This window comes from Salmo trutta, chromosome 20 (assembly GCF_901001165.1).
Source record: "Salmo trutta chromosome 20, fSalTru1.1, whole genome shotgun sequence".
NCBI lineage: Eukaryota > Metazoa > Chordata > Actinopteri > Salmoniformes > Salmonidae > Salmo > Salmo trutta.
Window position 1 is genome coordinate 29,550,074 of NC_042976.1, and position 26,179 is coordinate 29,576,252.

General features: G+C 43.0%; 1 protein-coding gene across 2 annotated transcripts in view; it reads left to right on the top strand.

Annotated features, from left to right (window-relative positions):
* Positions 1-25,085, top strand: part of si:dkey-100n23.5 (cyclic AMP receptor-like protein A) — a 101,658-nt gene extending 76,573 nt beyond the window's left edge. For both annotated transcript variants that reach the window (XM_029703808.1, XM_029703807.1), the window contains 2 exons: positions 20,058-20,205; positions 22,619-25,085. In XM_029703808.1, the coding sequence (XP_029559668.1) occupies positions 20,058-20,205; positions 22,619-22,759 (289 nt within the window). In that variant the 3' untranslated portion in view covers positions 22,760-25,085. The remainder of the gene's footprint in view (positions 1-20,057; positions 20,206-22,618) is intronic.
* Positions 25,086-26,179: the final 1,094 nt, after the last annotated feature.

Here is a 26,179-nt window from a genome sequence, read left to right on the forward strand (position 1 = left end):
ACTACAGTACTTAATGCAGCTGGTGGCCACACTAGATACTGACTGTTACTTTTGATTTTGACCCCCCCTTTGTTCAGGGACACATTCCATTTCTATTAGTCACATGTCTGTGGAACTTGTTCAGTTTATGTCCCAATTGTTGAATCTTGTTATGTTCATACAAATATTTACACATGTTAAGTTTGCTGAAAATTAACGCAGTTGACAGTGAGAGGACGTTTCTTTTAATTGTTTATATTAATTGTTGTATTTATTACAATCCCTACCAAAAATAGAGTTGGATGTGACATTTTATTTAGAATAGCCATCGAGTGGTCTTGGTGTCTCGGAACAGTTGGTTATCAATGTATAGCTTGTCGACAACGAGAGCTACACGTCTCCCTTTTAGTCTTTTGTCTTTGAAGAGGGGATACCATTCTTTGCGTCGTTCTGCTATTTCCTTTTGGGATCTGATTGATCATGCCTATTTTTAAGGTGGCAAGTCTTTTTCCCAGGGTTTTAACCATTAGTTGATCTTTATTGGATGCAAATTTGGCAACGGTTGGACGCTCGTATCGCTGTCCTCTGTCTGAAACGATGTACGCGTTCGAGTTTAATTTGGTCGACAGTGTCGCCTGCGATCTGCAGCACTTTTAGCATGAATTTTTTCACTTTTCACTACACTCTCTGGATCTTCACCTTAATCCTCTTTAATTCTGGTAAGCACCAGATTTAAGCGCATCTCGTCTGTATTTCAAGCAGGGGTTCTCTGAAAAACTTGTTCTCTCTTTTAAGTTCATTAACATCAGCTTTGTTAACATTGACTGTACCCTTCAGTTTTTTTGTTTATTTTTCCAGTGTTGCGGCTTTCTCGTCACTCATTTCAAGGCTCGTCTTCATCTCTTGTATATCTTTACTGACTAACTCAAGCACGCCTAATTTATCTTTTATAGATTTTAGCAGTTCGGTTTCCACTCTTACCGTACAGGGTGGAGAAAATAGGTCATCCGTGTCAGTCGAAGAGTCTTAGTTTTCTTTTAGAGTTTGGTTCTCCATTCTTTCCATGTTTACTCTCCAAGTTTTTGTTTTGACAGCGTTGGTAGTGTTTGTCTATACAATTATCTAGCCTTACAAGTTGTTTTAAGCTATTATACAGTTTGGATGTTGTTGCCCACGAGTGAGCAGATCAGCGTAAATGTCCTATTTGGGCAGTTTTAGGGACATTCATTTCTAATGTTTTTCACGAGGCATTCACAAGGCATTTTGCACCACCATCTTCAGTCCACCATCTTTTTTGTATGTCTGTTCGACTAATGATAACATCCTTAATAGATTGCTTTTTATAAATAGCTGGAGAAGTTCCAACCAACTCAATGCACCAAGTACACATGTTGATCAGGAGCTCCACCCGGGGCAGTCCCGTTAGATCCTCATATACAGGTTACAGACACAGTTACATAGGCATAGTTCATAGGGTTGGTTCTGGCATGTGTCTGGCACCGTCTCCTATCTTAACTTATAGAACATGTTCTGGACATTCTGACAGATGGTCCTAAGGAGGGAGTCATGTCACCCCCATATCTTTTCCAAGCACAGGCAGGAACCAAGGATTATTTATGACACTAAGAAAATATGAAAATTTTCAAGGCTGTCTCTTCACATGATAAAAATTTCCATCACAAATGTTTTGTTACATTTAACTGCCGAAAATGATGTTATCGAGGTAATTTCCTCAGTAGGTGATGTCAAGAGGACAGCATGTGGGAAAAGTCGGAGCTCAGGGATGATAGACGTGTTTCCCACTGGTAATTACTGATTGGAGGGCCGTTCAAGTGGATTTTTTCCAGTCGTATGTGGTAAAATCCCACTTTGTTATGAACTCGGCATTAGGTACAATCATTACTGCACTTTGAAATATAGGTGGGGTCAATGTGCTGGCGGGGATCATTAGCATATTTGGGGGTATGGTCTAAAATATGTTGTATTTGTGCCAACTGTCAGTGAAAATGTTGGACCAGTTTAATTGGTTTTATTGTTATGTTGATGGCTGAGCATCTTTTGACACTGTCAGTTCTGCAATCTTGTGACAATCTTGAAACAATCAAAAGCTCCACTGTTACTGTGCATTTTCCAGTAGCTTATTGGCAGCTGGTTCACAGGAAGTTTGTTTAATTTTCAACAGCTTACTGTCAAATACTTACAAGTGGGTTATTGTACAATTCACAGTAAATTACTCTAGCTAGTCCATCACACTCACATACCTGATTGTCTAGGAAAGTGAGGATTACAAATACATGGTAACTAGCTATATATATATATATATATATATATGTCATATGGTTCTTTGGTATCACATGCACTTATGTCAGCCTTTAACAAGGCTGCAGAATTGACAGTGTACAAGCTTAATGTTTATGAACAGAGACCATTAACTGGGATGATATTCACTCTTATGGGAGACCAAAAAGAGCTAGCTGAAAGCCATGCCTTGAATAAGCCATACCTGCAATCTTCTGATAGGTTACCACAGTTACAGTAGGCTGCCAATCAGCAAGTGATGTGCATGTTGTCAACAGAAGAGTCAGTGAAGGAACTGTAGGTTACTGGAAAGATTGCTAGTGGCATTAAGTGTCCTGTAGGTTGCTGGCAACATTTTGCCAGTAAGTTATTGTGAGTTTTACAATAACTTACTGACAAGTAGCTTCCAGTTAAGAAATGACAAATTCACCGCACCTTCTGGCAACAAGTTGCCATTAATTTACTGGAAAATGCACAATTAACACTTCACAGTACAGTTCATTACTGAGACGTTCTCTTACAACATTTGCAGAACAGACAGTGTCAAAGGAGGAGCTCTATGTACACTGGCATAACCATCAAACACTTCAACTGCTACAACAATTACACATATATTTGACCACGTCCCCAAATATGTTAATGATCACACCAGTACATTGCCCCCACCTATCGAAGCGCAGTGATGATCGAACTTTATATTCAAAATATTGGGTAGAAAATGTCCCATTATACCTACAAGGTACCAAACTGTACCATGTGAGTTCATATGTGTACCTGTGAAGTGTACCTTTTACCTTTTTGTACCCCACGTAACAACACTATAGTGTTCCCTACCCATACCCTTATTTTTTGAGTGTTCCAAGCAATTAGTATGAACCTGGTGTCACTGCAGAAACATCGATACAGTCCCAACCAAGCGGTTGCAAGTTCAGATACCCAAAGGAATAATGTATAATCTAAGTCAAGTGTCCTTAAGCACTGCTAGTTTTATGTTGACATTACGTTGGTGGTGATAATAGGACAATTATTTACTTAATTCTGGGCAGCTTTTAGCAAAGTGCCAATTGTGGTCAGAGTACAAGATTTTACTGTAATTGAAATCAGAATACAACAGCATACTGTAATTTTATAGAAATAATACCTTCAAGTTGGTGTATGTATTTACTGTATTTTTACTGCAACTTTTGGCCAAGTGCAGAAATGGATTCTTGCCAATCTCCATTACATCCACGGACCTGGTGGCGTGGCAGGAAGTGCGTAAAGCCCTGAAAGAAATTGATGGGGAAAAAATCCCCTGGCCCTGATGAGCTAGACGCCTGCTTCCTATACCTAGCTGCAGACATAATTGCTCCCCTTAACATGTATTTTTAACCTCATGCTTGATGTTAAGGAAATCCCCAAGTTATGGAAATCTGATTCTGTACTGAAAGGTGGAGATCCTTCGCTGCTTAACAACTATCGACCCATATCAAAATTGTCTGTACTGTCAAAGGTACTGGAGTCCTTAGTTAGTCGGCAGCTAAAGGCCTACTTCCAAGAAAACAACATCTTAAATGGAATGCAATCAGGTTTTAGGTCTGGCCACAGCTCTGTTTCAGCAACATTGCATTTTTTTAATGACATCCACTGTGCTCTTGACAAGAAGTTACATTGTGTGTCTGTCTTTATTGATTTGTCGAAGGCATTTGACACCGTGGACCATGCTGTGTTAGTGCAAAGGTTAAAATGTTGTGGAATTACTGGTCATGCTCTAGATTGGTTTATAAATTACCTATCAAATCATACACAATGTGTAATGGCGGATGGTTGTAAATCTAAGTCCATAGAGGTATGCTCAGGTGTTCCGCAAGGTTCTATTTTGGGCCCACTGTTGTTCATTTTGTATATCAACAACATTGGGGATCTTATTGCAACAGCGGATGTTCATTTTTATGCAGATGATGCTGTTCTTTATTCAAGTGGTAGTAGTTTATCTGTAGCTTTTGAAAATGCCCAAAGAGCATTTAACATCATACAGCAGAATCTGTATGATTTAAAGCTCGTTCTAAATTTGGGTAAACAAAATGCATGGTATTTTCAAATGTTACTAATTATGCTACATTGGCTGGACATACTATAGAGCAAGTCAAAGTGTACAAATATTTGGGTGTGTGGGTTGATGATAAGCTGAGCTTCACTGTGCCTGTAGAGAACTTGATAAGGAAGCTAAAGCTGAGAAGAGGTTTTTATTACCAGCATGAGGCTTGTTTTTCTCTGGAGGTCAGGAAGGAGCTGGTACGATGTACATTACTGGCGGTTTTAGATTTCAATGATGTTATATACAGCTGAAGTCAAAGTTTACATACACTTATGTTGGAGTCATTAAAACTCATTTTTCAACCACTCCACAAATGTCTTGTTAACAAACTATAGTTTTGGCAAGTCAGTTAGGACATCTACTTTGTGCATGACACAAGTCATTTTTCCAAAAATTGTTTATAGGCAGATTATTTAACTTATAATTAACTGTATCACAGTTCCAGTGGGTCAGAAGTTAACATACACTAAGTTGACTGTGCCTTTAAACATCTTGGAAAATTCTAGAAAATGATGTAATGGCTTTAGAAGCTTCTGATGGGCAAATTGACATCATTTGAGTCAATTGGAGGTGTACCTGTGGATGTATTTCAAGGCGTACCTTCAAGCTCAGTGCCACTTTGCTTGACATCATGGGAAAATCCAAAGAAATCAGCCAAGACCTCAGAAAAATAATTGTAGACCTCCACAAGTTTGGTTCATCCTTGGGAGCAATTTCCAAACGCCTGAAGGTACCACGTTCATCTGTACAACAATAGTACGCAAGTATAAACACCATGGGACCACGCAGCCATCATACCGCTCAGGAAGGAGATGTGTTCTGTCTCCTAGAAATTAACGTACTTTGGTGCGAAAAGTGCAAATCAATCCTAGAACAACAGCAAAGGACCTTGTGAAGATGCTGGAGGAAACGGGTACAAAAGTATCTATCTCCACAGTTAAACAAGTCCTACATCGACATTAACCTGAAAGGTCGCTCAGCAAGGAAGAAGCCACTGCTCCATAACCGCCATAAAAAAGACAGACTACGGTTTGCAACTCAGGAAGTTAAAGCTTGGTCGCAAATGGGTCTTCAAAATAGACAAATACCCCAAGCATACTTCCAAAGTTGTGGCAAAATGGCTTAAGGAAAACAAAGTCAGGGTATTGGAGTGGCCATCACAAAGCCCTGACCTCCATCCTTTTGAAAATCTGTGGGCAGAGCTGAAAAAGCGTGTTCGAGCAAGGAGGCCTACAAACCTGCCTCAGTTACGCCAGCTCTGTCAGGAGTAATGGGCCAAAATTCACCCAACTTTAATGTGGGAAGCTTGTGGAAGTCTACCCGAAACCTTTGACCCAAGTTTAACAATTTAAAGGCAATGCTACCAAATACTAATTGAGTGTATGTAAACTTCTGACCCACTGGGAATATGATGAAAGAAATAAAAGCTTAAATAAATCATTCTCTCTACTATTATTCTGACATTTCACATTCTTAAAATAAAGTGATCCTAACTGACCTAGGACAGTGCATTTTTACTAGGATTAAATGTCAGGAATTGTGAAAAACTGAGTTTAAATGTCTTTGGCTAAGGTGTATGTAAACTTCTGACTTCAACTGTATATGCAGGCCTCAGCCACTACCCTGAGAGCACTTGATTCAGTGTATCATGCAGCCCTCAAGTTCATTACACATCTAAAACGTTCAACACATCATTGTGATCTCTACAGCGCTGTTGGCTGGTCATTCGTGACCTTGCGTAGGCTTACACACTGATTTATAAGACCATATTGGGTAAAATCTTATCTCTGTTCTTTTTTAGTCAGGTCGGTAAATAAATATAAATTACGGTCCAATTCTCATTTGCTTCTAACAGTACCAAAATTTACAACAGGTCATGGTAGAAATAGTTTTAGGTACTTAGCTCCGTGGTCCTGGAATTCTCTCCTGAACATTTTACAATGTGATGATCTAGTTTCGTTGGTGGAGTTTAAACACTTGATCGATGTATATATCATAGAAGAGTTTCTTTAGGACAGCTGTTTTTAGTCAAGACTTTCGTGTTTTTAACGTAATATGTAATTGTTGTGCTGTATGTGTTTTATAGTTTTGTTTAATGTTGTGTTAGTGTATGTAAGTTGTTTTGTCTGAAACGTTGTTCCCCCTGCTGCTATTGGACCAGGTCTCTCTTGGAAAAGAGATGTTATCTCAATGAGAAAAACCTGTATAAATAAAGGTTAAATAAAAAAATACAAATACAACACAAAACCAAGAGGTTATGAGTTAAAATCCCAAGTGAGGTTGAGTCCCAAGTAATCAGCATACTGTCCCTTAATATTAACACCCGAATTTAGCTGTAAAAATACAGTAACTAGTGGTAGATTTACCATATTTTCACTGCAACTAGACAGAAACCTCCAGGGGACCGTGACTGTTTAAATGGAATTAACAGACGGTGTCAAAGGAGGGGCTCTATTTGCGTTGGCATAGCCGTCAAACACTTAAAATATTTTACATGACATTTGTCACCTGTGTTTTCACGTACTCAAATGTTGTCACATGTATTTCACATTCATTTCACATGAAATCACATGCCCCCCCCCTCTCTCTCTCTCATGCTGAAGGGAATGGCTCTTTTCCTCTAATTGCGGATGCTCTGTTGCCATGGCGCATGTTGCTCAGTATTGCAAGGTTCAGTGTGTGTATGTGTGGCAGGCAGATGATTGCAGGCTGCCAGCTCTCGTTTCCTGGATGCCGATCGCGTTTCTGGGTGGTGGCGGGGGAAAATGAGACGCCAGAAATAGCCCCCCACTGCACACACATACACACGCATCATGTCACCGTATCTTCTCTTTCTGTGTCTCGTTCGACCACTGAGGTCACCCTTCTCTGATTTACAGATGACCTGAACGAGGCCCCCTCTGCTACACACACACACACAGAGACACACATTGCTCCTTTTGCCCTCTTTACCCCTAAGTGTGTGTGTGTGTGTGTGTGTGTGTGTGTGTGTGTGTGTGTGTGTGTGCACGCCAAACCGTGTCTCGGGGGTTGTAGAATAATTCATATTAATTGTGTGTGGACTCCTGATTAATTTCACCTCTAATGGGAAGTGAAGCTAAATGTGAGCAGCAGCTGGTCCTCAGAGATACAGAGCTAACCTCTAATACAGAATTTACGGCTAATCTGGACAACAGAGAGCAAAACGGCTAATACAGAGAATCCGAGATGATAACCTAATCTGAAAACATCTAGCCAATGCTAACACTGAGCTAACAGAGTAAACATATTTTAACTCTGAAGTAGATCAATGAAACATATTGGCGGTCCGCTAACCCCCGTCAACACAGGGTTAAAGGGGAATGGAAACATTAGGATTTAGAACGCCAGCTAACTGTAATTGTAAATCGGCATATTGGCATTGTTGCATCACTGGCAGGAGAGAACATGTTGGAACTCCCAAAAATAGCTGAATTTACAGATTAGCTCCGAGTCTGAGCATTTGTTTATCACAGAAAATGAAATAATGTTAGTTACTGAGGCAATAAACCTACTGAAGCCGATCATGTTTGAGCCGATCGTTGCCCCAGATCGAAGAGTTTGTTCCCGTAGCAGTAACAACACAGACATGCCGCCTGAAACGCCTCAGCTACAGGGTCGGTGTAGCCAAACAAACTGGTGTGAGTGGGGATGCTGCCAGATAATGGCTAGAGGATGAGTGTGTGTGTTGTAGAGAGATGGTGGCTGTATTACATCCAGTCAGAAGTTCCTGTCAGTCTGGATGGCGATATAGTTATTGGACATGTCACTAATCCTTACAAAGGACTTCCTGGCAGAAGAGGTTACTCGACCAGTCAGCAGCCCATATGCCAGTTAAATTTTGCTTGATTATAAATTGTTTAAGGTTAATATCAGTAGTGGGTAGGTGCTGAATATATATAATCAGTATCCTATAACGATGTTTATCACCAGCGCTGTTTGGCGCGTTGGTAACACATTAACCTTTAGATTAGACAACCGGAGTTGGAATCGCAGACAGTGTCATGATTCATGAAATCTCATAATGGGGCGTGCTCATTATAAATACATTGTGATTTAGTTTCGGTATCAGACAAACTTTTCTTAGGATTTTGTTTGCAGCGCATACAGGCTGGCAGTTTATCGGCAGTTCACCCTATGGGCACAAGGTGAGGTGTATGGTGTCTCACCCCTGCGTGTGTCGTTTCTTCCATAAGGCGCGCATACCCAGAAGCAAAGGCATTTACATAGGGTTTGAGTTTGAATAAAACCAGTTAATTTAGTAAATCTACCCTGTTGCCATTTTTTTAAGACATTTTTTTTTATTTTATTATTTTTATTTTCACCTTTATTTAACCAGGTAGGCAAGTTGAGAACAAGTTCTCATTTACAATTGCGACCTGGCCAAGATAAAGCAAAGCAGTTCGACAACATACAACAACACAGAGTTACACATGGAGTAAACGACATACAGTCAATAATACAGTAGAAAAAAATAAGACTATATACAATGTGAGCAAATGATGTGAGATAAGGGAGGTAAAGGCAAAAAAATGCCATGGTGGCAAAGTAAATAAAGTATAGCAAGAAAAACACTGGAATGGTAGATTTGTAGTTTGAAGAAAGTTCAAAGTTCAAATGTAAATAATATGGTGCAAAATAAATAAAATAAATAAATACAGTAGGGGAAGAGGTAGTAGTTTGGGCTAAATTATAGATGGGCTATGTACAGGTGCAGTGATCTGTGAGCTGCTCTGACAGCTGGTGCTTAAAGCTAGTGAGGGAGATAAGTGTTTCCAGTTTCAGAGATTTTTGTAGTTCGTTCCAGTCATTGGCAGCAGAGAACTGGAAGGAGAGACGACCAAAGGAGGAGTTGGCTTTAGGGGTGACCAGAGAGATATACCTGCTGGAGCGCGTGCTACAGGTGGGTGCTGCTATGGTGACCAGTGAGCGGAGATAAGGGGGGACTTTACCGACCAGGGTCTTGTAGATGACCTGGAGCCAATGTGTTTGGCGGCGATTATGAAGTGAAGGCCAGCCAACGAGAGCATACAGGTCGCAGTGGTGGGTTGTATATGGGGCTTTGGTGACAAAACGGATGGCACTGTGATAGACTGCATCCAGCTTGTTGAGTAGGGTATTGGAGGCTATTTTGTAAATGACATCGCCGAAGTCGAGGATTGGTAGGATGGTCAGTTTTACGAGGGTATGTTTGGCAGCATGAGTGAAGGATGCTTTGTTGTGAAATAGGAAGCCAATTCTAGATTTCACTTTGGATTGGAGATGATTGATGTGAGTCTGGAAGGAGAGTTTACAGTCTAACCAGACACCTAGGTATTTGTAGTTGTCCACAAATTCTAAGTTAGAACCGTCCAGAGAAGTTATGCTGGATGGGCGGGCAGGTGCAGGCAGCGATCGGTTGAAGAGCATGCATTTAGTTTTACTTGTGTTTAGGAGCAGTTGGAGACCACGGAAGGAGAGTTGAATGGCATTGAAGCTCGTCTGGAGGGTTGTTAACACAGTGTCCAAAGAAGGGCTAGAAGTATACAGAATGGTGTCGTCTGCGTAGAGGTGGATCAGAGATTCACCAGCAGCAAGAGCGACATCATTTATATATACAGAGAAAAGAGTTGGCCCAAGAATTGAACCCTGTGGTACCCCCATAGAGACTGCCAGAGGTCCAGACAGTAGGCCCTCCGATTTGACACACTGAACTCTGTCAGAGAAGTAGTTGGTGAACCAGGCGACGCAATCGTTTGAGAAACCAAGGCTACTAAGTCTGCCGATGAGGATGTGGTGATTAACAGAGTCAAAAGCTTTGGCCAGGTCAATGAATACGGCAGCACAGTATTGTTTCTTATCGATGGCGGTTACGATGTCGTTTAGGACCTTGAGCGTGGCTGAGGTGCACCCATGACCAGCTCTGAAACCAGATTGCATAGCGGAGAGGGTGCGGTGGGATTCGAAATAGTCGGTAATCTGTTTGTTGACTTGGCTAATAATAATAATAGACCTAATGCCTGTGCCTTAAGTAAAAATAGTATTAGCTAGTTTATCCACTATAACAACAGGTTCAAGCATAACCTGATGAACTTTATTTGAAGATTAAACTACTTTCAACGCGCGCTAATCCCGTGTCCCAGTCGCTAGAGTCGTGACTTCAACTAGCTTTGGCTGCCATCTAGTGGAAAGGAATGGTAACTACACTGGGCAGCTAATCGGAGTCAAAGTAGACTTCAATCATATATGCCATTTAGCAGACGCCTTTATCCATTCAGTCGCTTTTGCTTGACTCCGAAGTCAGTGCCCGTCATCGCGAAGTCTTTCTCTGGGATGTGCTGTCTGAAGATCCTGCTAGCTTGAGCTGGCACGTCCTTCCTTTTCAGGACATGGAGCCACTTCTTCAAAAGTTGTGGGTCCTTGGGCAGCCAATGGTAGCTTACTGAGGGATTTCTTTGGAGCCAATTCCTACAGCCTTTCTCTATACAGTTCATGTTTGAATTACTACTTGTTGGTGCTGTCTTCGTTGTCCGCACCTAACCTCACTCTCTGCGCGAAAACTCAATACCACAGACAATTTGATGATTCCTGCCAGTGACGCACTGGCGTCAGTCGTTACTATGGCAATTTAAAATGGCGCTGACCATAGCTCAAATACACCGACGATCAAAATACTTAATATAGAGATGATTATATGTTAAATACACATGTTTAGTATTAGTGGATTGAATACATCTCTTTGTTTAGATTTACTTCCTAAAGTGTTTCCATTCCCCTTTAACCGTTAAGGAGCATGCAGCTGGCTAAACATGTGCCCAGAGAAAATTATGACTGAGAAGAGGCCTTGTGGAGCTCCTAGCCTGGCTGCAGGCCCTGTGCTACATGCTACATGCTATAGGGTACAGGGGGTAAAAAGACAGGGAGAGATGGCAAGATACGAAGCAAAAATTAGGGAAGGACAGGTCTAGGGCTGACCCCATTTACTCGACTTGTCCATTGTTTGGTCGATAGGCTGTTGGTCGACCAGAATTTTTTTAGTCGAGCAGCGGCAAATATAGAAGACATTTTTATGACACACAGGACACCTGTTTGATTCACGCTTGTCTTAGTGGATTAATCCATTGCGGAGGCCGCAGAGTTTGCACACCAGTAGTACATTTACCGTTAATGACCATAATTCATGTTTGGTTACGGTAATATATGTTAATGCATTCAATATATTATTACAGTCTTACCGTTGTCATTGTAGGAGTGGACACGTTGTTTGCAGAGCGCACAACCAGGGCAACACTTGTGAGGAAAAAGTTTTGGTACATTTCATTCCATTTTTCATTCCAAGTTGTCAATTTATTCATTGTCTTTTGTTTAGAGCGCCCCTATCAATCTTGAGTAAGGACACACACCTGATTATGTAAACTAGACCTAGGCTACCTGGCCTGCGCGCAAATGTAGGCCTCTTTTTCGTGATGGCGCCGACAGAGATGGTCGCCTCGCTTTGCGTTCTTAGGAAACTATGCGCTATTTTTTTTTAATGTATTATTTCTTACACTGTTACCCCAGGAAATCTTAAGTCTTATTACATACAGCCGGGAAGAACTATTGGATATAAAAGCAACATCAACTTACCAACATTACGACCAGGAATACGACTTTCCTGAAGCGGATCCTCTGTTTGGACCACCACCCAGGACAATGGATCGGATCCCAGTAGGCGACCCAAAACATCGGTGCCGCAGAAGGGGCAGACGGAGCGGTCTTCTGGTCAGGCTCCGTAGACGGGCACATCGCTCACCGCTCCTGAGTATACTACTCGCCAATGTCCAGTCTCTTGACAACAAGGTAGATGAAATTCAAGCAAGGTTTGCCTTCCAGAGAGACATCGGAGATTGTAACATTCTCTGTTTCACGGAAATATGGCTTATTCGGGATATGTTATTGGAGTCGGTACAGCCACCTGGTTTCTTCACGCATCGCGCCGACAGAAACAAACATCTCTCTGGTAAGAAGGGCGGGGGTGTAATGCCTTATGATTAACGAGTCGTGGTGTGATCATAACAACATACAGGAACTCAAGTCCTTTTGTTCACCTGACCTAGAATTCCTTACAATCAAATGCCAACTGCATTATCTACCAAGAGAATTCTCTTTGATTGTAATCACAGCCATGTATACCCCCCCCCCCCCCCCCCCCAAGCAGACACCTCGACAGCCCTGAAAGAACTTCATTGGACTCTATGTAAACTGGAAACCACATCCTGAGGCTGCATTTATTGTAGCTGGGGATTTTAACAAGGCTAATCTGAAAACAAGGCTCCCTAAATTTTATCAGCATATCGAATGTGCAACCCGGGCTGGCAAAATTCTGGATCATTGCTACTCTAACTTCCTCGATGCATACAAAGCCCTCCCTCGCCCTCCTTTCGGCAAATCTGACCACGACTCCATTTTGTTGCTCCCAGCCTATAGATAGAAACTAAAACAGGAAACACCCGTGCTCAGGTCTATTCAACGCTGGTCCGACCAATTTGATTCCACGCTTCAAGATTGCTTCGATCACATGGACTGGGATATGTTCTGGATAGCCTCAGACAACAACATTGATGTATACGCTGATTCGGTGAGCGAGTTTATTAGCAAGTGCATCGGTGATGTTGTACCCACGGTGACTATTAAAACCTTCCCAAACCAGAAACAGTGGATTGATGGCAGCATTCGCACAAAACTGAAAGTGAGAACCACTGCTTTTAATCATGGCAAGGCAACCAGAACATGACCAAATACAAACAGTGTAGCTATTCTCTCCGCAAGGCAATCAAACAAGCTAAGCGTCAGTATAGGGACAAAGTAGAGTCACAATTCAACTGCTCAGACACGAGACTTATGTGGCAGAGTCTACAGTCAATCAGATTGCAAAAAGAAAACCAGCCCCGTTGCAGACACCGATGTCTTGCTCACAGACAAACTAAACAACTTCTTTGCTCACTTTGAGGACAATACAGTGCCACTGACACGGCCCGCTACCAAAACCTGCGGGCTCTCCTTCACCGTAGCCAACGTGAGTGAAACATTTAAACGTGTTAACCCTCGCAAGGCTGCCGGCCCAGACGGCATCCCTAGCCGCGTCCTCAGAGCATGCGCAGACCAGCTGGCTGGTGTGTTTACGGACATATTCAATCAATCCCTGTCCCAGTCTGCTGTTCCCACATGCTTCAAAGGCCACCATTGTTCCTGTACCCAAGAAAGCTAAGGTAACTGAGCTAAACAACTATCGCTCTGTAGCACTCACTTCCGTCATCATGAAGTGCTTTGAGAGACTAGTCAAGGACCATATCACCTCCACCTTACCTTACACCCTTGACCCACTCCAATTTGCTTACCGCCCCAATAGGTCCACAGACGACGCAATCGCACCGCACACTGCCCTAACCCATCTGGACAAGAGGAATACCTATGTAAGAATGCTGTTCATCGATTACAGCTCAGCATTTAACACCATAGTGCCCTCCAAACACGTCATTAAGCTCGAGACCCTGGGTCTCGACCCTGCCCTGTGCAACTGGGTCCTGGACATTCTGACGGGCCGCCCCCAGGTGGTGAGGTTAGGAAACAACATCTCCACCCCACTGATCCTCAACACTGGGGCCCCACAAGGGTGCATTCTCAGCCCTCTCCTGTACTCCCTGTTCACCCATAACTGCGTGGCCATGCACGCCTCCAACTCAATCATCAAGTTTGCAGACGACACTACAGTGGTAGGCTTGATTACCAACAACGACAAGACGGCCTACAGGGAGGAGGTGAGGGTCCTCGGAGTGGGGTGTCAGGAAAATAACCTTTCACTCAACGTCAACAAAACAAAGGAGATGATCGTGGACTTCAGGAAACAGCAGAGGGAGCACCCCTCCATCCACATCGACGGGACAGTAGTGGAGAAGGTGGAAAGTTTTAAGTTCCTTGGCGTACACATCACGGACAAACTGAAATGATCCACCCACACAGACAGTGTGGTGAAGAAGGCGCAACAGTGCCTCTTCAACCTCAGGAGGCTGAAGAAATTTGGCTTGTCACCAAAAACACTCACAAACTTTTACAGATGCACAATCGAGAGCATCCTGTCGGGCTGTATCACCACCTGGTACGGCAATTGCTCTACCCACAACCGTAAAGCTCTCCAGAGGTTAGTGAGGTCTGCACAACGCATCACCGGGGGCAAGCTACCTGCCCTCCAGGACACCTACACCACCCGATGTCACAGGAAGGCTAAAAAGATAATCAAGGACAACAACCACCCGAGCCACTGCCTGTTCACACCGCTATCATCCAGAAGGCGAGGTCAGTACAGGTGCATCAAAGCGGGGACTGAGAGACTGAAAAACAGATATCTCAAGGCCATCAGACTGTTAAACAGCCATCACTAACATAGTGTGGCTGCTGCCAACATACTGACTCAAATCTCTAACCACTTTCATAATTAAAAAATGGATGTTATAAATGTATCACTAGTCACTTTAAACAATGCCACTTGACATAATGTTTACATACCCTACATTATTCATCTCATATGTATATACTGTACTTTATACCATCTACTGCATCTTGCCTATGCCGTTCGGCCATCGCTCATCCATATATTTATATGTACATATTCTTATGCATTCCTTTGCACTTGTGTGTATAAGGTAGTTGTTGTGAAATTGTTACATTTCTTGTTAGATATTACTGCAATGTCGGAACTAGAAGCACAAGAATTTCGCTACACTCGCATTAGCTTCTGCTAACCATGTGTATGTGACCAATAAAATTTGATTTGATTTGAGAAATGTGCCCATTTGTGGATCTGATAGTATTTCTGATTGTCTTAACTCACCATCACCGTGGAGCTTCTCAAAGTATTTTTGTCTTCGCCTTAAAAAGCAAGTAAAAGACTGTTTTTACATCCATTGAGAATGACATTAGTTCCTCAATGTAGCCTATTTGAAAAATATTTCCAGCTCTCTCCCTTTCGATAACCACTCAGCATGAAAGAGGAAAGAATTTCTTGCTCTGATCCGGTGGAATAAAAAAGGCCTACCTGGTTACTTCCTATCCCTTGCACAAAATAGCTTACGCTTTGTGTGTCTGTCCAGAGCTCACTGGCATGGGAAAACTGAGGGCCCAGAATATTTTTATACAATGTTGCAAGTTTGTTAGCTTGAGCTTCAGGCTGGACACATTAATAGTTGATACAATGTTTCAAGTTCCTTACAGACAGGCCATGCTTAGCCAATGTGATTTATAGGATATTTATTTTTATCCAGATATTTTCCACCTGCGGCCTACAATGCTTTTATTTGTTGGCTTTATGTAGGCTATTTTTACATATTGGCATTAGAAGTTACTTTTAGATTTGTATCATTTTCATTTAGATAGATTTTTAATTAACCACATGACATTGATTTTGAGATATGAAGACTTTATAAATTAAATGAAACTGTTCCACGAGCATATGAACATCATAACTGGCACACAGATCATTAGAAAGAAATGGTAGGATAACTTGGCACTCCAAATGGAAAAGGTTTCCACCCGCTGGTGTAGCCTATTACCAGCAACTTCAGGAGCATAATGGCAGAATCTGTGAAGGCCAGCAAGCAGTGGGAGGGACGAGAGTATGTTTGGAAAGAGGTTTTATTCTTCTGGTTAGGCTATATTGATCTCTGGCTCCCTCTTTAGTAATTTGTGTCTTAATTATTAATTCAGTGCTTAAAGCATCAGGTGAAGTACCCTACATAGAGTTGATTTTATTCAAACATAGGGTTTGTCTATATATGGAAAAGAACAATCGATTGATCGAAACAACAGACATTTTTAGTCGGGGACAGCCCTAGACAGGTTCCTATACTGCAGGATTACATTAGATTAGAGAAGGGCTGATATAGGGAAATGGAGGTGAAGAGGACGAACTGTGAGGGAGAGATGGAGCGTATTTGAAAACAGACAGAGAGAGATAGTGGGGCAAAAATAGAAAGAGTTATAAGAGAGGGAAAGAGGAAATAAGGGGAGCAGGATGAATGGAAAGACAGTGACAGAGAGAGGTGGAGATGGATGGGAAGAGTGTGGAGGGAGAGAGGGATAGATAATATGAAAGGAGGGAAGCAGACCCTCTACACCCTCTCTTCTTACTGAGTGGGAGTAAAAGGAAATAGGATGGAGAGAGAGGGAGAGGAAGATGAAGAGATAGGGAGGAAAGCTGAAGAGGGCTGGCATGGACAGAGAATGAGGATGGAAACAAACCAATTGAGATCGATACAGAAAGAAGGTAGAGCCGAGAGGAAGAGCATATGGACGAGTGTGTCAGGAAAAAAGAAGCCTAAAGAGCGAGAGGGAGGTAGAGAGTGGAGAGAGATGTGAAGAAACTTAAGGATGCAGAGAGATGTGTGTAGAAAGGGATGGAAAGAGAGGAAGTTGAGCACTGTTCTTGTAAAGTGCTGCGTGCTGTCAGGGCTGCAGCCAAGAATGTGTAAGCCTGCCGTCTCCCACTGCCTAATGGGCTCTTAAACGCTGATATAAAGCACCCTCTCTCTCTGTTTCGTCTCTCTCGCTCCCTATGTGTCGTCCCTCACTCTCTGTCTGTTGTCCCCCTTGCTGTCTATCAATTCAAAGGGCTTTATTGGCATTGGAAACGTATGTTTACATTGCCAAAGCAAGTGAAATAGATAATAAACAAAAGTGAACAGTAAACATTAAACTCACAACATTTCAAAGGAATAGAGACATTTCATATGTCATATTATGGCTATGTACAGTGTTGTGTACAACGATGTGTTAATTAAAGGACAAAAGGGAAAATACATCAACATAAATATGGGTTGTATTTACAACGGTGTTTGTTCTTAACTGGTTGCCCTTTTCTTGTGGCAACAGGTCACACATCTTGCTGCTTTGATGACGCACTGTGGTATTTCCTCTAATTGATATGGACGTTTATCAAAATTGGATTTGTGGGTCTGTAATCTGAGGGAAATACATTGCATTCTAAAATGGATTTCATAAATGTTTTTCCTCGTCAATTTACACACAAAACCCCATAATGACAAAGCGAAAATAGATTTTTGGAAATATTTTATCAGAAATACCTTATTTACATAATTATTCAGACCCTTTGCTATGAGACTCGAATTGAGCTCAGGTGCATCCTGTTTCCATTGATCAGGCTTGAGATGTTTCTACAACTTGATTGGAGTCCACCTGTGGTAAATTCAATTGATTGGACATGATTTGGAAAGGGATAGAACTGTCTATTTAAGGTCCCACAGTTTACAGTGTATGTCAGACTGGGAGGCTAGTCAGTATCGAAGGAAAGATGAACGGAGCAAAGTACAGAGGTCCTTGAGTGAAAAATCTATTCCCCCTCAGGAGACTGAAAATATTTGGCATGGGTCCTCAGATCCTCAAAAGGTTCTACAGCTGCACCATCGAGAGCATCCTGACGGGTTGCATCACTGCCTGCTATGGCAACTGCTCGGCCTCCGACCGCAAGGCACTACAGAGGGTAGTGTGTACGGCCCAGTACATCACTGGGGCCAAGCTTCCTGCCATCCAGGACCTCTATACCAGGCCATGTCAGAGGAAGGCCCTAAAAATTGTAAAAGACTCCAGCCACCCAGGTCATAGACTGTTCTCTCTGCTACCGCACGGCAAGCGGTACCAAGTCAAGGTCCAAGAGGCTTCTAAACAGCTTCTATCCCAAACCCATAAGACTCCTGAACACCTAATAAAATGGCTACCCAAACTATTTGCATTGTCCCCCCCACCCATTTTACACTGCTGCTACTATCGGTTTATTATCTAATGCATAGTCACTTTAATAACTCTTAAGTAACTCTATGTACATATTACCTCGACTAACCACCTAACCGGTGACCCCACACATTGACCCCACCCTCTGTACCGGTACCTCGCTATTGTTATTTTACTGTTGCTCTTTAATTATTTGTTACTTTGTTACTTTTATTGATTTTTCGTGGGTATTTTTTCTTAAAACTGCATTGTTGGTTAAGGGCTTGTAAGTAGGCATTTCACTGTTGTATTCGGCGCATGTGACAAATACAATTTGATTTGATGAAAACCTGCTCCAGAGCGCTCAGGACCTCAAACTGGGTCGGAGGTTCAACTTCCAACAGGACAACGACCCTAAGCACACAGCCAAGACAACGCAGGTGTGGATTTGTGGACAAGTCTTTGAATGTCCTTGAGTGGCCCAGCCAGAGCCCGGAATTCAACACGATCGAACATCTCTGGAGAGACGTGAAAATAGCTTTGCAACGATGCTCCCCATCCAACCTGACAGAGTGTGAGAGGATCTGCAGAGAAGAATGGGAGAAAATCGCCAAATACAGGCTTGTAGCGTCATACCCAAGAAGACTCAATGGTGTAATGGCTGCCAAAGGTGCATCAACAAAGTACTGAGTAAAGGGTCTGAATACTTATGTAAATGTGATATTTCAGTTGATATATATATATATTTAATGTACCTGTTTTTGCTTTGTCATTACGGGGTATTGTGTGTAGATTGATGAGGGGGGAAATGATCTCAACCATTTTAGAATAAGGCTGTAACGTAACAAAATGTGGAAAAAGTCTAGGGGTCTGAATATTTTCCGAATGCACTGAATGTGTCTCTAATATGGTCATACATTTGGCAGAAGGTTAGGAAGTGCAGCTCAGTTTTCCACCTCATTTTGTGGGCAGTGTGCACATAGCCTGTCTTCTCTTGAGAGCCAGGTCTGCCTACGGCGGCCTCTCTCAATAGCAAGGCTATGCTCACTGAGTCTGTACATAGTCAAAGCTTTCCTTCATTTTGGATCAGTCACCAGGGGTCAGGTATTCACTCTGTTTAGGGGCCAAATACCATTCCAGTTTACTCAATTTTTTTTGTTAATTATTTCCAATGTGTCAAGTAATTATCTTTTTGTTTTCTCATGATTTGGTTGGGTCTAATTGTGCTATCTTATCTGTGTCGTATCTCTCGCTCTCTTTTCCTCTCTCTTTCATCTGTGTCATCCCTCTGTCGCCCCTCTCTCTTTCTTTGTTTGTCCTTCTCTTTCTCTCTGTCCCTCTCGCTCTTTCTCTGTCACTGCCTCTCTTAACTCTCTCCCCTGTCTCTGCCTCTCTCCCTTCTGTCTCTGCCTCTCTGAACTCTCTCCCCTGTGTCTCTGCCTCTCTCCCCTATGTCTCTGCCTCTCTGAACTCTCTCCCCTGTGTCTCTGCCTCTCTGAAACTCTCTCCCCTGTGTCTCTGCCTCTCTCCCCTGTGTCTCTGCCTCTCTGAACTCTCTCCCCTGTGTCTCTGCCTCTCTACCCTGTGTCTCTGCCTCTCTGAACTCTCTCCCCTGTGTCTCTGCCTCTCTCCCCTGTGTCTCTGCCTCTCTGAACTCTCTCCCCTGTGTCTCTGCCTCTCTCCCCTGTGTCTCTGCCTCTCTCCCCTGTGTCTCTGCCTCTCTCCCCTGTCTCTCTCCCTCCAATCTCCTTTACTGTGAAGTATTGAGCTGTGGACGTTTTTGTTGTTGGTGTTCTGTGTTTGGGTGTGTGCGCGCATGTGTGTAGCTGGTTTGTTTGTTGCCATACATCTTCCCTCGCTCTCCTCCATGCGCATCGTCTCTATAATGTAAATTAAAGTTTTTTCCTTTCTCTCTCTCTCCCTCCCTCCCTCATTCTCCCCTCTCCAGGCTCCATAATGCGTTCTACCCCCAGGATCCAGTGTTCTCTCTTACTTTGCTCCATGTCCTTTCAGCCCCTCTCCATGGCTTGGCCAACGCATTCGTCTTTGGCCTGGACAGAGACACCTGGAGCCAGCTCAGTCCTACAGGCATACAGGTACAACCCTCACCTAAACACTTCTGTAATCTCCCTCCCATCTCGTGGTCTAATCATAAGCTTTCCTGGCCCCCTAAACACCTCTACTCTCTTGTTCAGAGAAATGGTCTGAGTAAATACTTCCTTCCAAATGTCTTTGAAAGTAATGAAATAGTATTTTAACCCAGGTCTGGTGCTGTGCGACTCCACACACTGCTGAGTGGCTGTATTTCAAATCAAACTTTATTTGTCACATGCGCCGAATACAACAGGTGCAGGTAGACCTTACAGTGAAATGCTGAATACAACAGGTGTAGGTAGACCTTACAGTGAAATACTGAATACAACAGGTGTAGACCTTACAGTGAAATGCTGAATACAACAGGTTGTAGGTAGACCTTACAGTGAAATACTGAATACAACAGGTGTAGACCTTACAGTGAAATGCTGAATACAACAGGTGTAGGTAGACCTTACAGTGAAATACTGAATACAACAGGTGTAGACCTTACAGTGAAATGCTGAATACAACAGGTGTAGGTAGACCTTACAGTGAAATACTGAATACAACAGTTGTAGACCTTACAGTGAAATGCTGAATACAACAGGTGTAGGTAGACCTTACAGTGAAATACTGAATACAACAGGTGTAGACCTTACAGTGAAATGCTGAATACAACAGGTGTAGGAGACCTTACAGTGAAATACTGAATACAACAGGTGTAGACCTTACAGTGAAATGCTGAATACAACAGTTGTAGGTAGACCTTACAGTGAAATACTGAATACAACAGGTGTAGGTAGACCTTACAGTGAAATACTGAATACAACAGGTGTAGACCTTACAGTGAAATGCTGAATACAACAGGTGTAGACCTTACAGTGAAATGCTGAATACAACAGGTGTAGACCTTACAGTGAAATACTGAATACAACAGGTGTAGGTAGACCTTACAGTGAAATACTGAATACAACAGGTGTAGACCTTACAGTGAAATGCTGAATACAACAGGTGTAGACCTTACAGTGAAATGCTGAATACAACAGGTGTTGACCTTACAGTGAAATGCTTACTTACAGGCCCTAACCAACAGTGCAATTTTTAAGTAAAAAATAGGTATTAGGTGAACAATAGATAAGTAAAGAAATGAAAAACAGTAAGAAGACAGTGAAAATAACAGTAGCGAGGCTACAATTTACTCAGCCCATTTCGCTGAACAAGAGAGTAGAGGTGTTTTAAGGGGCCAGGAAAGCATATGATTAGACCACAAGATGGGAGGGAGATTACAGACACATACACACACCCTGCTGTTGTTCTTAATGGAGAGTGAGCACACTCAGAGAGAGAGGAGTCAGATGTGACCTTCAACCTAAATGTCAGCGAAGATGTGTGTATCCGTGGAGTGTGTGTTTGTGAGAGAGCGAGACACAGACAGAGAGAGGGGAACAGCGATATAGACCTGATTGTGTCTATGTTTGAGCAACGGTGTAGGTGTGTGTGTGTGTGTGTGTGTGTGTGTGTGTGTGTGTGTGTGTGTGTGGTGTGTGTGTGTGTGTGTGTGGTGTGTGTGTGTGGTGTGTGTGGTGTGTGTGTGTGTGTGTGTGAGAGAGAGAGAGAGAGAGAAACAGAGAAATAGACATATGAGTGTGTCTGTGTTTGAGCAACTGGGAGTTATGTGTGTGTGTGTGTGTGTGCTCTTTCATGACTAACAGGCAGTTGGTATTCATCATGGCATGCGACTCCCACACACATCAGGTGTGAGATTGGTGGGGGGGTGGCGTATCCGTAACAGCATCAAAACATTATTCCCCTCCGCAGGCAAGTCCACTCTTGCACGCCCTCCCTCTCTCTCTCTCAGCCTCCCACTATTGTCCTCTGTCGTCTTTCTCCCTCTGTCTCTCTCCCTCTTTCTGTCTCTCTCCCTCTCTCTGTTGCTCTCTCTCCCTCTTTCTGTCTCTCTCCCTCTCTCTGTTGCTGTCTCTCTCCCTCTTTCTGTCTCTCTCCCTCTCTCTGTTGCTGTCTCTCTCCCTCTTTCTGTCTCTCTCCCTCTCTCTGTTGCTGTCTCTCTTCCTCTGTTTCTATTATGCTATCTCATCCTCTGTCGTTCACATTTCTCCCTCTGTTTCTTGTTCTTTTTCTCTCTCTGTCTGTCTAATTCTCTATCTGTCGTTCATATCTCTCTCCTTTGTTACGCTTTCTCTCTCATCCTCCCCCTCTGTGGCTTGCACTCTCTCTCTGTCCCCCCCCCCTCCCCCCCTCTCCCTCTCTGTGATATTGATCAGTTTTCTAACCATGCGGCTCAACTGCCTGTGGCACTACAATCAGCACACATCTCGGCTCTGCCAAATGTGTGCGTGTCTGTCTCTTTGTGTGTGTGTGTGTGTGTGTGACTCTGTTAACTCTGTGAATATGTGTTTCTGTGTGTGATCCTAGTTGGCGCTGCAGTCTCGGCTGTGTGACAGGACCCGTATCAGGGAGTACCATCCTGGGGCGGTGCACTACACACAGGCTGAGCTGGGAGACTTCAGTGACGAGGATGATGATGACACCAACGTCCTTTTCTACCTCCCCTGACATGACCCTGAAAGACAGAGGACCCTAAGAGAGAGGCAGACAGACAGAGCAAGCGAGAGATTCATTCTGAGGGGGGATACGTAGGGAGGAAGAGAGAAAGGGAGCGAAGGAGGGATAGTGAGGGGTTTCTGTGTTAGGTCTGTCAGGATCCATTATTAATCCACATCCTTTACTATTTAATAACCTCCAACTACACACACACACACACACACACACACACACACACACACACACACACACACTATCCTGCCTTGCTATCTGACTTACACAGCATCGTAACAAAACCAGCAAAGCAGCTATAGTGCTTTAAACAGCCTTCAACCCTAATGCTACACACTAGCCTGGGTGCCAGTCTGACTCTGCTTCAGTCCCTAGTCAACTGCAGAGCTGGCTAAGGAAACAACAGACTGTCCTGGTACCCAGGCTAGCATATCACTAGTCCCAAGGGTCTTCCTCTCCTCACCTCCTTTCCTTCATCTGCACTGATCTGAAAAGACAGGATAGGTGAAAGCAAAATGTGTGTTTAATGTTCAAAGGAGAGGAAAACCGTTTAGACTATTGTCATGTACCCAGGAACTGCACAGTCACTTGCTCACTGAGCTCTCCATGTTATTTTTACATTTACATTTTTTTGTCATTTAGCAGACGCTCTTATCCAGAGCGATTTACAGGAGTAATTAGGGTTAAGTGCCTTGCTCAAGGACACATCAACAGATTTTTCACCAAGTCGGCACGTGGATTTGCACCAGCGACCTTTCGGTTACTGGCCCAACACTCTTAACCTCTAGACTACCTGCTGCTTATGCTGTTAGCTTGTGTTTATTATGTTATTTATGGCTTCTTTTTTTTACTGTATGACTTCTGTTAGCAAATCCTTCCCAAGAACATGTTGCGATCACGGTAATGCCCAGCATTATATGTGACTTACTGAGCTCTGAGGGTATAATACAACGCAAGTTAAACAAGTTAGCTAGCTAACTTACCTGAATATTCTGACATAACTTTTTCTTTTTTAGGAAGATAAGCTTGAAATGGGCATGGTCTAATTGACTCAACAACCAAACGCAAATCTAAGTTAGCCTTCTTAATTAACCAGAAAATTAGTAGTTATTTCTGGTTGTTTTAGCAGGCTAACTCATTGATCCTGCTTTGTAGTATACCCATCTGGTGCTAATGCTACAGTAGCTAACCATACAGGTTCTCTAACTCAACTCAACATGCTAAAAAGGCCTCAATTCAAAACAGACAGATAAATGGAGGGAGGAAAACATGTAAAGAAGGGGAGGGGGGTGATGGAATTGTGAACCAAGATAGGGAATGGGAGAGGTAGCAAGAGATATCTTAGAACAATTCATGTCCCAACGATAGCTGGGGATTTAAACGAACAAAATCCAGTATTTGAACAGTTTAACTTGTATCACACCTGTTGTTGTCTTTACATATGGCATTACTAATGTTGCTACTCTTGTAAACGTCCGTTGTTTTTCGTACTTTTATGCATCTGTATGTTCTTTTTCCATGAAATGCTGTGGTCTGCCCACAGGTTTCAGTTTGTTTGATAAACTGTTATACTGTATTTATAAGAGACAATGTACTGTATATATATTAGTGTATACGCTATATTTTGTATGGATGCTTTTGACTGGAATGTGAAAAGGTTAACTTGACCCCTAAATGGTCTCCATGTCCTGCTGTTTAGGCCTCAATGGGGGTGGAAGCAGTAAAATTGAACACACACACACTTTCTTAAATGTGTCTCACACACTTACACTCTTTCTTTGATGCCTGTCTCCACACAATGCATGTACACACACACACTTTGACACACAGTCACCTGTCTCTTTGATTGTAGCGGCTGCCACAAGGACAGTAGGAGCCTCTGACGGCCTGTCATTGACCTTCGACACTATGTCATTGGCTGACTTCTAGAGAACCGCAATTGTGATTAGCAGGCTGTTAGAGGTGCTGTGTGGTTGACGGGCTGATGAAAGAGAGATGTGATTTTGCTGAACATCCTGACAAGGGTGTTCCTTTCCCAAATCAACCCCCGTAGTCCCAGTGCACTTATGGAGAACTGGATAGCTATTAGTGAAACAGTAATCTACACAAGTGCACAGGAGGTATGGGGCAAGGGGTCAATTTGGGGATGCGCATATAGACCTGACACAGAATCCTATCTACACATAATTATACAGTCCCCTCTCAAACCACATACAATCGCTGCACCAATCCCAGTTTAGGCATACTTCTATTGTTCTGCTGTACACTCCATCTAATAAACAAGCAGGATACACTGGCTGTGTTTATTCTCCTGTCACATTGTCAACCTTGTCAATCATGGATCATATATAGAGAAGTAGAGTAATACAACACTGTGTGTGTGTGTGTGCCAAATCATGTCTCGAGGGTTGTAGAATAATGGATATTAATTATTCTGCTAACCATTGGCCCCCGCCATGTCTCCAAATCTGGTTAACTGGATTTTGATTTATGAAAAAGTGTCCATGGTCCTCCAGAAATCTACCCCCACCACTCCGTTTGAACGTCTCTGTAAAATAAAAAAAAAGACCCGCGAAGTGCCTGGAAATAACAATCTCATTGTCACACGGGAATAATTATTCCCCAGTATCGCTGCATGTTGATGTAATTGGATACTACTGAACATCCGCAGCACACAGGCATGGCTGCACGCACTGCGTACTATAGCTTCGCCTCTCTGCCTCTACTAGGTCTCGTCAGAGAGTAGGCCTAGAGAGTTTAACAGTCTGGTAGAATGCGTGTCATAGAAATAGACAGTAGCCTATGTGGGAGAGAAAGAGACCGATAGATCGTGTGTTTGTCTGTGTGTCACAATGGGAGAGACAGCGCGCAGTGTTTGGCGACACGCAGGATTCGGAGAGAAACCGGAGCTGTTGTTTGGACCGTGGCCTTGACCCAGGGGTGACGCACGGCGCCTTGCAGTCAGTAGGCTGGCTAGTACACAGAGGGAGAATAACTACGCCCATGGCTGAAGTCAACCTCATATGAAATAGGGGGGAGGGAGGGGGAGTCGTCGTGAGCTGGAGGAAGGAAGCATTAATAGCCTACATTTTGGGGCTCGCACAAACTCAACTTCCCGATAGAGGCCAACTGGGAATGGTGCCTCGCTTTTTCAATTCAATTAAAATGTGCTTTATTGGCATGGAAACAGGCTATGTTTACATTGCCAAAGCAAGCGAAAAAACAAACAAATGTGAAATCAGGAATTAACGGTAGCCTAAACCTTAGGGTAGTAGTAGTAGGGGGTAACTCCCCCCGTAATTCACATAAAGACCACAAGATATCATCACCAAATTATTTTCCCAAAACTTTTCCCTGCTGTCACTGTTCTTGCTGAACAAAACTTTTCCTCTGTGTCATCATGACTTTTGGAGATATTTC